The sequence below is a fragment of the Aquarana catesbeiana genome, linkage group LG13 (genome assembly GCF_042186555.1).
Source record: "Aquarana catesbeiana isolate 2022-GZ linkage group LG13, ASM4218655v1, whole genome shotgun sequence".
NCBI lineage: Eukaryota > Metazoa > Chordata > Amphibia > Anura > Ranidae > Aquarana > Aquarana catesbeiana.
Window position 1 is genome coordinate 20,134,563 of NC_133336.1, and position 13,318 is coordinate 20,147,880.

General features: G+C 44.6%; 1 protein-coding gene across 1 annotated transcript in view; it reads left to right on the forward strand.

Moving 5' to 3' along the window:
• RPS6KA5 (ribosomal protein S6 kinase A5) overlaps nucleotides 1-13,318 on the forward strand; it is a gene marked incomplete in the record, with an annotated part of 174,035 nt that overhangs the window by 74,062 nt on the left and 86,655 nt on the right. The window contains 1 exon segment of the mRNA XM_073610822.1: nucleotides 2,679-2,897. Within this exon segment, the coding sequence (XP_073466923.1) occupies nucleotides 2,679-2,897 (219 nt within the window).

Consider the following 13,318-nt stretch of genomic DNA (forward strand, 5'->3'; position numbering starts at 1 on the left):
TACTATTTACAAACAAAATGAAGGTTTCCTATTTAGAATAATAAGCTGTCTTGTTAGTAAAACAGCGATATCAGAACCGATTCAATCATACAGTTTGTAGTGTACATAGATTTTCAAAACAATGGGTTAAAGGAATATTCCTGAACTTTTTTTTTTTATCTCATGGTTACTGTGAAATTGTGTGAATACATCAATGCAGTGCATGTTATCTCAGCTTGGATTCATTGAATGAGTTTACCAAGAATGTAAATATTGCAGAATATACAGCCTCATGCTGCATAACTAAGCTCCATTTCATGCTGAATAAACTAAATTATTAATGCACCCTAAATAGAAAACTATCTTTTAGATAGATTTTTACTCCAAAAGCATTTTATTAAAATACATTTGATTAAAAAAAAAAAAAAAAAAAAAAAAAAGATTTAAATCCAAAAAATCATTTATCTATATCCACCCTGGTTCACGCAAACGTTCTAGCGTCTACAAACTATGGGATATATTTATGGAATTTCTATACTAGTAATGGCGGCGATCAGCGACTAAGTGTGCTTTCACACTGAATGCGCCAGCCGTTTTAGCGGTGCTTTGGCGCTGTTTGAGGGGCGCTTTTGCGCCGCTTATTCGGCCGCTAGCTGAGCGATTTTTAACCCCAAAAAAGGGTTAAAAGCTCTAGTTTTTTGGCGTTCAAAACGTTTTTCTGGTGCTTTGAAAGTAGGGCTGCAACTAACGATTATTTTCAAAATCGCTTAGTTGGCCGATTTATTGTTTCGATTAATCGGATAAAAGCATAAAATCGGATAAAATCATAAAAAATTTAAAATATAAACAAGACCTGAAATACTATTCTGCAGAATTTCAGACAGGGCTGTAATACTATAATGCATGACAGAATCCCTTGTCATATACAGGTATCCTGTCGTGTCTATTCCTCCCAGGAACACCAATGGGGCACTATTCCCCCCCTCCCAGGAACACCAATGATGGGGCACTATTCCCCCCCCCTCCCAGGAACACCAATGGGGCACTATTTTCCCCCCTCCCAGGAACACCAATGGGGCACTATTCCCCCCCCCCCCCAGCAACACCAATGGGGCACTATTCCCTCCCCCCCAGAAAAACCAATGATGGGGCACTATATCACCCCCCGGAACACCAATGATAGGGCACTATCCCCCCACCAGAAATACATATGAACAAGGGGCACTTGTGTGATTTCAACTTGTTTCACAAATTCACAATGTACTACTACTTTGTATTCAGTATCGTATACAGCCGCCACCTTATATCACGGCGCTCACGGCTGCTTCTCGCCTCTCTCTCTATTCCCTCGAGGCAGCAGCGGGCGGGGCTGAGGGGGAGGAGCTGATGTCAGCGAGGAGGAGAGAGGCAGACGTGCCTTGTCACATGAGCGCCGCTGTATTCTCATGAGAATATGGCGGCGCCGCCGCCGCCTTGTACACAGGATTCACTGGGACGGAGGCGGGAAATACAGCGCTCCCAACCCACTCCAAAGATGCGACTTGCAGGATTTTTAATAACGTCCCGCAAGCGCACCGCCCCCAGTGTGAAAAGTCACACTGGAATGAATGGGAAGGCGGTTTTCAGACGCTTAGCAGAGGCTATTTCCAGCGCTAAGGTGCCTGAAATCCGCCCCAGTGTGAAAGGGGTCTTGTAGTGGGGCTGCGATATTGTGGCGGACAATCGGACACTTTTGCCACGTTGTGGGAACCAGTGATACTAATACCATGATCAGTTGTTAAAATATGCACTGTCACTGTACTACGACAACTGTTAATTGTGTGCCTAGCCAGTGTTTTTGTATACTGTATGAGCTGCTTTTACTAGGGGAAGAGATAGATTTTAGCCCCTGCTTTGCAGGAACGAGAAATCCACCCCACCCCACCCCCCCCCCTCCTGTCAGAACGGAGATCTGTCTTGCTTACATAGGCAGAGCTCCATCCAGAGTCTCTGCCGATGATGGGCGGGTGCCGGCGGACATCAAGTGCATGCCTGCAGAGGTGAATGATCACAACGGAAGCGGTCCGCCGGCGGCGCACGCATGCCCCCTGCAGGCAGAAGTGCAGTATTACACGTATATATATATATATATATATATATATATATATATATATAATCTCTCTCTCTCTCTCTCTCTCTCTCTCTCTATGTAATATATATATATATATATAATCTCTCTCTCTCTCTCTCTATGTAATATATATATATATATATATATAAAATCTCTCTCTCTCTCTCTCTATGTAATATATATATATATAATCTCTCTCTCTCTCTCTCTCTCTCTCTCTCTCTCTCTCTCTCTCTCTCTGTCTCTATGTAATATATATATATATATATATATATATATATATATATATAGTTGATCTGGCGTAGAGCTGCCTCCCTGTAGCAGTAAAACTCTTATAGGGCGGTCAGCAAGTGGTAAATACACTTAAATCGTAATCTTTTGAAAGCTGGCATTTTCCATCTGTTGAGTTAGCCAGTAAATTGTATCGCTTCATCTCCAATTGTCCGGCTGCATGTAGAGAATTCCTCCAGTTTAATCTTTTGATTTTTTTTTTTTTAGAGAAGACACTGAAGTGGCTTCATAAATGCCCCTGTATAGTTTGTGGGTTGCATATTCACCGTGACTAAATGACCTTCTCTCTGCAATGCAGCCTATGGCAAAGTGTTCTTGGTGCGGAAGATCAGCGGCCATGACTCCGGAAAGCTGTATGCCATGAAAGTGCTGAAGAAGGCAACTATAATTCAGAAGGCCAAGACTGCAGAACACACACGGACGGAGCGCCAAGTGCTGGAACACATCAGGCAGTCGCCTTTCCTCGTAACCCTTCATTATGCCTTCCAGACAGACACAAAGCTTCATCTCATTTTAGGTAAGGCTTTTTTTATATATATATACGATTCAGTACTGCTGATCTGCCCAGGCACAGGCAATCTTTTCTGTTAAAGGCAGGAGGCATGTATGTTCTCCACTACCAGCCAATGGGAAGATTACAGAGGTGCTCCAGATGGCCCTGGAGGGGTAAAGGTTTTGAGGCAAAATTGAACCCTCGTTTTTTTTTTTTTTTTTTTTTTTTTTTAAATACATCTTTATTGAAGTAATATCAAATATACAAAGAGAATTTGTGGAAAGAAACAGAAAAAGCATTGTGTCATAATCTTCCCACTAATATAAGATCACAAAGATATCCCACGTCATTGCGACTTTTTTTCCCTGGGAGGGTACGGTGGTGAGTAATTCTAGCAATAGAATGTGGACCAAACAGGGAATGTGTGGACAGTACCTGCCCTTGAAGTCTGCGCCACATCACCAGAACAGGTCTGAGCATAGGTGTCAGAAGTAACTAAGCTAGAGACTCACAGATATAAGGAGATGTAGAAAAAGCTTAAGAGCCCTTTCACCCTGGGGCAGGGGGCGGCGTCGGCGGTAAAACGCCGCTATTATTAGCGGTGTTTTACCGTCGGTATGCGGCCGCTAGCGAGGCGGTTTTACCCCCCCCCCGCTAGCGGCCGAGAAAGGGTTAAATACCACCGCAAAGCGCCTCTGCAGAGGCGCTTTGCCGGCAGGGTATAGCCGCGCCGTCCCATTGATTTCAATGGGCAGGAGCGGTATACACACCGCTCCTTCACCGCTCCGAAGATGCTGCTGGCAGGACTTTTTTTACCGTCCTGCCAGCACATCGCTCCAGTGTGAAAGCCCTCGGGGCTTTCACACTGGAATGCAAGCAGCGGCACTTTCGGTTCGGTTTGCAGGCGCTATTATTAGCGCAATAGCGCCTGCAAACCGCCCCAGTGTGAAAGGGCTCTAAGCAACCATAAAGAAAACAAAGCATAAAAAAAAAAAAAAAAAAAACGCTACATAAGTATCGGTGACAGCACAGATGTCAGTTGGCCCAGTGGAGTCCTCCATAGGCAAGAGCTTTCGTTTTCTTAAATTTAATTCGATAAGTTGACCTTGGCATACCATTCTGTGGAACCCTCAGTTTTAGAGGGTTCAGAAAAGGTGAACGAACATCCTATACCCTCTCCACTCATCCACTCACTCATTCACCCACTCATTCACCCACCCAATCACCCACTCATTCACTCACCCACTCATTCACTCACCCCCTCATTCACTCACCCACCTACCCACCCACCCACTCACCCACTCACTCACCCACCCACCCACCCACTCACCCACTCACTCACTCACCCACTCACTCACTCACTCAAACCCACCCACTCACTCACTCACCCACCCACCCACCCACCCACTCACTCACTCACTCACTCACCCACCCACTCACTCACTCACTCACTCAAGCACACATCCACCCATCCACTAACTCACCCACCCACTCACTCACCCACTCACCCACCCACCCACCCACTCACCCACTCACCCACTCACCCACTCACCCACTCACCCACTCACCCACTCACTCACCCACCCACTCACTCACTCACTCACCCACTCACTCACTCACCCACCCACTCACTCACTCACCCACTCACTCACTCACCCACCCACCCACCCACCCACCCACTCACCCACCCACTCACCCACCCACTCACCCACCCACTCACTCACTCACTCACCCACCCACCCACCCACCCACTCACTCACCCACCCACCCACCCACCCACTCACTCACCCACCCACCCACCCACCCACTCACTCACCCACCCACTCACTCACCCACTCACCCACTCACTCACCCACCCACTCACTCACCCACCCACCCACCCACTCACTCACCCACCCACCCACTCACTCACTCACCCACCCACCCACTCACTCACTCACCCACCCACTCACTTACCCACCCACTCACTCACCCACTCACTCACTTATCCACCAACTCACTCAACCACCCACCCACTCATCCACCCACCCATCCACCCACCCACTCATCCACCCACCCACTCATTCACTCACTCATCCACCCACCCACTCACTCACCCACCCACTCACTCACTCACCCACCCACTCACTCACCCACCCACTCACTCACTCACCCACCCACTCACTCACCCACCCACTCACTCACCCACCCACTCACTCATTCACTCACTCATCCACCCACCCACCCACTCACTCACTCGCTCACTCACCCACTCACTCAACCACCCACTCACTTACCCACCCACCCACTCACTCACTTACCCACCCATTCACTCACTTACCCACCCATTCACCCACTCACTTACCTACTTACCCACCCACTCACTCACTCAACCCACACACTCACTTATCCACCTACCCACTTCCCCGCCCACTCTCTCACTCACTTAACGACCTACCCACTTCACCAGCCCCCACTATACTTGCCTCTGGAGGGGAGGAGCTGTCACTGCACATGCAGCCAGTGTCGCTGTCCAGGGATTTGTAATCCCTCACTTTTCTTTGGGGCTTCACTTTCTGTAGGGCACCTACCAGGATGGATCAGGGTGATTCTGATTGGTCAGCACTGGCACCTGATCATTTTTTTGACCATTCGGAATCGCTCCTTTCTGTCCCGGAAGCCCTACATAAAGAAGGGAAGAAGAGCAGAGATTTCAAATCCCCGGAACGCTACGTTGGTTGCGGCACTGAAAGCTCATCACCCAAGGAGGTCAGTACTGTGGAGGTTGGGTAGAGAAGGGTGTAGGGTGGACAGGCTTTGTAGCTCAAGCTGTGGCTGCTTTGTAAAGCAAATGAACTGTAAAACTTTTCACACCTTTTGTTATGATGCAACTGGAATTGTATTTAGGGGTTCTAGGGTAAGTGGTGTTTTTGTCAAACACCGCCTGTTATGTGTGAATGGAAAATACAGCAAATGGCTGTGTTTGATCTGCTTTGCCTGCAGTGTAAACACATTCCAGTAGGTCCCACTGTGTCCAGAGAAATGCAAAGCATGTAAAATGCAGTCTCAGATTTGTCATTTAGGCTTTACCATTGAAGCGAATAGGAATCTGCTGATTTATGTTTGTTGTGGGTTTCAAATGCAGGAAAACAAGTCCTGCCTAACAATTATTTTATCCGGCTAATGGCTGAGAGCGCTGACCCGGTGTGTTCTGACGGTTAGTACCGCGTTCTTCTCTGTGGGGGAGGGTGCTGTACTAACATCACGAAGTTAGTACAGCGGATGTTCCTGAGCTTTTTTTTTTTTCGTTAAGCCCGCTGGGTTGAACGAAATAAAAAACTAGTAGTGTGCACCAGACTTTAGTCTGGTTGGTTGGATGGTATTCCTTCCTCATGGGTTATCTAGCCTGAGATAAGAGGGGGGCAGCATCTCCATAGACATCAATGCAAAGGCTCAACCAAAGCAAGCGTTCGTGTTTATGTGGCTCTCAGGAGACTGCGCTGCTGTAGGATACAGTCTAAGGATATATTGGTCATGGGACTTTACATGAGGCAAGTCACATACAAAACATAACCTGGTTGGTACGAAATTGGGTACAAATTTATCAGTTGAATAGGTAGACACAATAAAATCCTAAGTACACATGATAATACATTTCAGATTTCAATAAAATTCCAATTATAAAAGATGATAGTGAGCTGATCCATAATAAATAAACATAATAACTATGAATTCATAGCGGATCCTGGTATTCATATACAGTGGATATAAAAAGTCTACACACCCCTTTTAAAATGTCAGGTTTCTGTGATGTAAAAAATTGAGACAAAGATAAATCATTTCAGAACTTTTTCCACCCTCTTTTTGAGTTTTGAAGTTAAAAACATTTTTTTTTTTTTTTTGTTAGGAAATTACTCAGAACCCCCAAACATTATACATTTTTTTATTTATTTATTTTTTTTTACACCCTAGAGAATAAAATGGCGGTCGTTGCAATACTTTGTCACACCGTATTTGCGCAGAGGTCTTACAAGCGCAATTTTTTTGGAAAAAATTCTACAGGTTTCATATTTTGAATTACAGAGGGGGTCTAGGGCTGGAATTTTTGCTCTAGCTCTACTGATCATGGCGATACCTCACATGTGTGGTTTGAACACCGTTTTCATATGCGGGCGCTGCTCACATATGCGTTCGCTTCTGCATGCGAGCTCGGCGGGACGGGGCATGTTTACATTTTTTTATTTTAATTATTTGTTTTACCTTTTATTTTTTTATTTTTACACTGTTTAAAAAAAAAATTGTGTTACTTTTATTCCTATTACAAGGAATGTAAACATCCCTTGTAATAGAAAAAAAGCATGACAGGACCTCTTAAATATGAGATGTGGGGTCAAAAAGACCTCAGATTTCATATTTACACTAAAATGCAATTAAAAAAAAAAAATTGTAATTTAAAAAAGTAATCAAAAAAAAAATGGCCCTTTAAGAGCTATGGGCAGAAGTGACGTTTTGACATCACTTCCACCCTGCAATGTTATGGAGATGGGTGGGGGCCATCTTCTCCTCACTTGTCTCCATACCGAGCAAGGGTGAAGATCCGTTTGCCGTTGCCGACGGCTCCGGTAAGTGGCGGGGGGCACCGGAGCGTGGCGGGAGGGGGGGGGGCCCCTCTCCCGTCGCCGATAAAAGTGATCCTGCAGCGAATCCGCCGCAGAGACCACTCTTATCGGAAAGCGGACCGCCGGCCGAAGAAGAGGATACCGAGGTTACGGCAGCTAGATGCCATAACAACGATATTCCTCTTCAAACTTAGGACGTATATTGGCGTGCGGCGGTCCGTAAGTGGTTGATGTGACCTATAAACTGTACAACTCATTTGAACAACAAACTGAAATCTTTTAGCTGGAGGGAAGTAAAAATAAAAAAAATAAAATATGGTTGCATGTATGCACACCCTTAAACTAATACTTTGTTGAAGCACCTTTTGATTTTATTACAGCACTCCGTCTTTTTGGGTATGAGTCTATCAGCATGGCACATCTTGACTTGGCAATATTTGCCCGCTCTTCTTTGCAAAAACACTCCAAATCTGTCAGATTGTGAGGACATCTCCTGTGCACAGCCCTCTTCAGATCACCCCACAGATTTTCAATGGGATTCAGGTCTGGGCTCTGGCTGGGCCATTCCAAAATTTTAATCTTCTTCTGGTGAAGTCATTCCTTTGTTGATTTGGATGTATGCTTTGGGTCGTTGTCACACTAAAAGATGAAGTTCATCTTCATGTTCAGCTTTCTAGCAGAAGGTTTTGTGCCAATATTGACCGGTATTTGAAACTGTTGATAATTTCCTCTACCTTGACTAAGGCCCCTGTTCCAGCTGAAGAAAAACATCCCCGAAGCAGGATGCGACCATCACCCTGCTTCACAGTGGGTATGGTGTTCTTTTGGTGATGTGCAGTGTTGTTTTTGCGCCAAACATATCTTTTGGAATTATGGCCAAAAAGTTCAACCTTAGTTTCATCAGACCATAACACATTTTCCCACATTCTTTTGGGAGACTTCAGATGTGTTTTTGCAAAATTTAGCCGGGCTTGGATGTTTTTCTTGGTAAGAAAAGGCTTCCGTCTTCCACTCTACCCCACAGCCCAGACATATGAAGAACACGGGAGATTGTTGTCACACAGCCAGTACTTGCCAGATATTCCTGCAGCTCCTTTAATGTTGCTGTAGGACTCTTGGCAGCCTCCCTGACCAGTTTTCTTCTTGTCTTTTCATCAGTTTTGGAGGGACGTCCAGTTCTTGGTGATGTCACTGTTGTGCCATATTTTCTTCACTTGATGATGACTGACTTCACTGTGTTCCATGGTATATCCAATGCCTTGGAATTTTTTTTGTACCCTTCTCCTGACTGATATCTTTTAACAATGAGATCCTTCTGATGCTTTGGAAGCTCTCTGCGGACCATGGCCTTTGCTGTAGGATGCGACTAAAGAAATGTCAGGAAAGACCTACTAGAACAGCTGAACTTTATTTAGGGTTAATCAGAGGCACTTTAAATGATGGCAGGTGTGTACTGACTCCTATTTAACATGAGTTTGAAAGTGATTGCTTAATTCTGAACACAGCGCCATCCCCAGTTATAAGAGAGTGTGCACACTTCTGCAACCACATTATTTTCTTTTCTTTATTTTTACCCCCCCCCCCCCCCTCTAAAAGTTTTCAGTTTTGTTTTTCAATTGAGTTGTACAGTTTATAGGTCACATTAAAGGTGGAAAAAGTTTTGAAATTATTTATCTTTGTCTCATTTTTTTACATCACAGAAACCTGACATTTTAACAGGTGTTAGTAGACTTTTTATATCCATTGTATATATGATGATGTTTTACAAATAGACGTACATAATTACATAGCATATGGCAGCCAAAAAATTCTTAGCATCCTGTGACTCAACACGTTTTGTGGATCACTGTCCACTGTCCACAAATGCAGCATTACCAGTGCCCATCAGTGCAGCCTTATCAGTGCCTGAGGATATGATGCAGGAGATAGTCAGAGACTGCAGACATGATACAAGATGCAGCCTCAACAGTGCCCATCAAATGCAGCCTCACCGGTGCCCATCAAATGCAGCCCCACCGGTGCCCATCAAATACAGCCTCACCATTGCCCATCAAATGCAGCCCCACCAGTGCCCACCATCAAATGCAGCCTCACCAGTGCCCATCAAATGCAGCCCCACCAGTGCCCATCAAATGCAGCCTCACCAGTGCCCATCAAATGCAGCCCCACCACTGCCCATCAAATGCAGCCCCACCAGTGCCCATCAAATGCAGCCTCACCAGTGCCCATCAAATGCAGCCTTGCCAGTGCCCATCAAATGCAGCCCCACCAGTGCCCATCAAATGCAGCCCCACCAGTGCCCATCAAATGCAGCCTCACCAGTGCCCATCAAATGCAGCCTCGCCAGTGCCCATCAAATGCAGCCTCGCCAGTGCCCATCAAATGCAGCCCCACCAGTGCCCATCAAATGCAGCCTCACCAGTGCCCATCAAATGCAGCCTCACCGGTGCCCATCAAATGCAGCCTCACCAGTGCCCATCAAATGCAGCCCCACCATATATATATATCATACACACTTTATTGGGTACACCTGTTGCTTGGTAACACAAATTGCTAATCAGCCAATCACATGGCAGCAACTCCATGCATTTAGGTGTCTAAACGTGGTGAAGACAACTTGCTAAAGTTGAAACTGAGCATCAGAATGGAGAAGAAAGGGGATTTAGGTGGCTTTGAACATGGCATGGTGGTTGGTGCCAGACGGGCTGGTCTGAGTATTTAAAAAACTGCTGATCTACTGGGATTTTCACGCACAACCATCTCTCGGGGTTTACAGAGAATGGTGAAAAAAAGAGAAAATATCCAGTGAGCGGCAGTTGTGTGGAGGAAAATGCCTTGTTGATGTCAGAGGAGAATGGGCAGACTGGTTCCAGATGATAGAAAGGCGACAGTAACTCAAATAACCACTCGTTACATCCAAGGTATGCAGAATACCATCTCTGAACGCACAACACATCCAACCTTGAAGCAGATGAGCTACAGCAGCAGAAGACCACACCGGGTGCAACTCCTGTCATCTAAGAACAGGAAACTGAGGCTACAATTGGCACAGGATCATCAAAATTGGACAATAGAAGATTGGAAAAACGTTGCCTGGTCTGATGAGTCTGGATTTCAGCTGCGACATTCAGATGGTGGGGTCAGAATTTGGTGCATGGATCCATCCTGCCTTGTATCACCGGTTCAGGCTGGTGGTGGGGGTGTATTGGTGTGGGGGGGGGGGGATATATTCTTGGCACACTTTGGGCCCCTTAGTACCAATTGAGCATGGTTTAACCACTTCAACCCCGGAAGACTTTACACCCTTCCTGACCTGAGCACTTTTTGCGATTCGGCACTGCGTCGCTTTAACTGACAATTGCGTGGTCGTGCGACGTGGCTCCCAAACAAAATTGACGTCCTTTTTTCCCCACAAATAAAGCTTTCTTTTGGTGGTATTTGATCACCTCTGCGCTGCGGTTTTTATTTTTTGCGCTATAAACAAAAAAAATAGCGTCATTGTTGAAAAAAAACGCATTATTTTTTACTTTTTGCTATAATAAATATCCTCAAAAAAATATATAAAAAAACATTTTTTTCCCTCAGTTTAGGCCGATACGTATTCTACTACATATTTTTGGTAAAAAAAAAATCGCAATAAGCCTTTATTGATTGGTTTTTCGCAAAAGTTTTAGCGTCTACAAAATAGGGGATAGTGTATGGCATTTTTATTGATAATTTTTTTTTTTTTTTTTACTAGTAATGGCGGCGATCTGTGATTTTTATCGTGACTGCGACACATCGGACAATTTTGACACATTTTTGGGACCATTGGCATTAATACAGCGATCAATGCTAAAAAATTTCATTGATTGCTGTAAAAATGTCACTGGCAGTGAAGTGGTTAACCACTAGGTGGCGCTGTAGGGGTTAAGTGTGTCCTAGGGAGTGATTCTAACTGTGGGGGGGAGGGGCTGTGTGTGACACGACACTGATCGCCGCTCCCGATCACAGGGAGCTATGATCAGTGTCCTGTCACTAGGCAGAACGGAGAGATGCTTGTTTACATTAGCATCTCCCCGTTCTTCCTCACCGTGAGACGATCACGGGTATCCCCGCGGACATTGGGTCCGCAGGACCCGCGATCGCGGTCATTAAGCTCCCGATGGGCAACGTACATGTACTTTATCCTGCCTGTGCACGCCCTTCTGCCGCAGTATATCTGCGCAAGGCGGTCGGGAAGTGGTTAAACCCCACGGCCCCCCTGAGTATTGTTGCTGACCATGTCCATCCCTTTATGACTACAGTGTCCCCATCTTCTGATGGCTCCTTCCAGCAGGATAATGCACCATGTCACAAAGCTCCAATCATCTCACCACTGGACAATGAGGTCCCTGTACTCCAATGTCCTCCACACTCACCACATCTCATCCAATAGAGCACCTTAGGATGTGGTGGATGGGGAGATTGGCAACATGGATGTGCAGCCGACAAATCTGCAGCAACTGTGTGATGTTATCATGTCACTATGGAGCAAAATCTCTGAGGAACGTTTCCAACACCTTGTTGTATCTATGCCACCAAGAATGAAGGTAAAAGGGGGTCCAACCCGGGACTAGCAAGGTGTACCTAATAAAGTGGCCGGTGAGTGTGAGTATTTTTTTTAACATTTTTGTAATAAATTGAATCAAAGATCATCTTAGGTGTCTATATTATGATTATTTTGCTAATGAAAAATAAATACCATTAAACCCCCCCCTCCACCCCACTTTATTTTTGTACATAATTTTGCTGTAGCATGTAGGTAAGATTTCACACTCTCTCTGAGTGATTCTCTGAGTGATTCTCGGAATGATTCTCGGAATGATTCTCGGAGTAATTCTCGGAGTGATTCTCGGAGTGATTCGGGTTGCCTTTAGCAGTTTGGAACAATTCCACGCTTGCAGCTGAATGCTGGCCAACAAATTACTTTAATTTACTAACTGGCCTGCTGACCCAAGCACCAAGCCATTACTGAAATGAATGGGCATTTGAATGGGGGAGGGGCTCTTTTTTATGCTTAAATGACATTTACCTTCTAACTAACTGCTTATTTGGCAGTATTGAGAGCACTGAATTATTTTTCACTTCGTAAAATCATTCATGGAAATGTGACAGTTCTGCACATCGGGAACGAACAGAGATTAGTGAATGGGATGTAAAGAAACACTGTCATGGTGGCATTTTTGAAAAATAAGAGTCACCTACTGTATCCTTCTTTTTTTTTTTTTTTTAATCAAACCCTTTTTATTATTTTATATGAAAACAACATTAACACAGTACAGACAAAATCCTAGAAGAAAAACAAAAACAAACCCACAGCCCCCCCCCCTCCCTCCGTATCCGTTTTTTATAATCGTTTGTGACATTTATGCAATTATCGTCTTAGGAAATGTTTAATTTGCCCCCCCTTTAATGACCAGGCCATTTTTTGAGATACGTCACTGCTTCGCTTCAACTGACAATTGCGCGGTCGTGCGACGCTGTACCCAAACAAAATGTATGTCATCCCCCCCCCACAAATAGAGCTTTCTTTTGGTGGTATTTTATTACGTCCTGCGGTTTTTATTTTTTGCGCTATAAACAAAAAAAGAGCGAAAATTAAAAAAAAAAAAAACACAATATTTTAAAATTTTTGCTATAATAAATATCCCCAATTTAAAAAAAAAGAACAATTCCTTCATCAGTTTAGGCCGATATATATTCTTCTACATTTTTGGTAAAAAAATTGCAATAAGTGTCTATTGATTGTTTTGCATAAAAGTTATAGCGTCTACAAAATAGGGGATAGATTTATGGCATTTTTATTATTAATTTTTTTTGACTAGT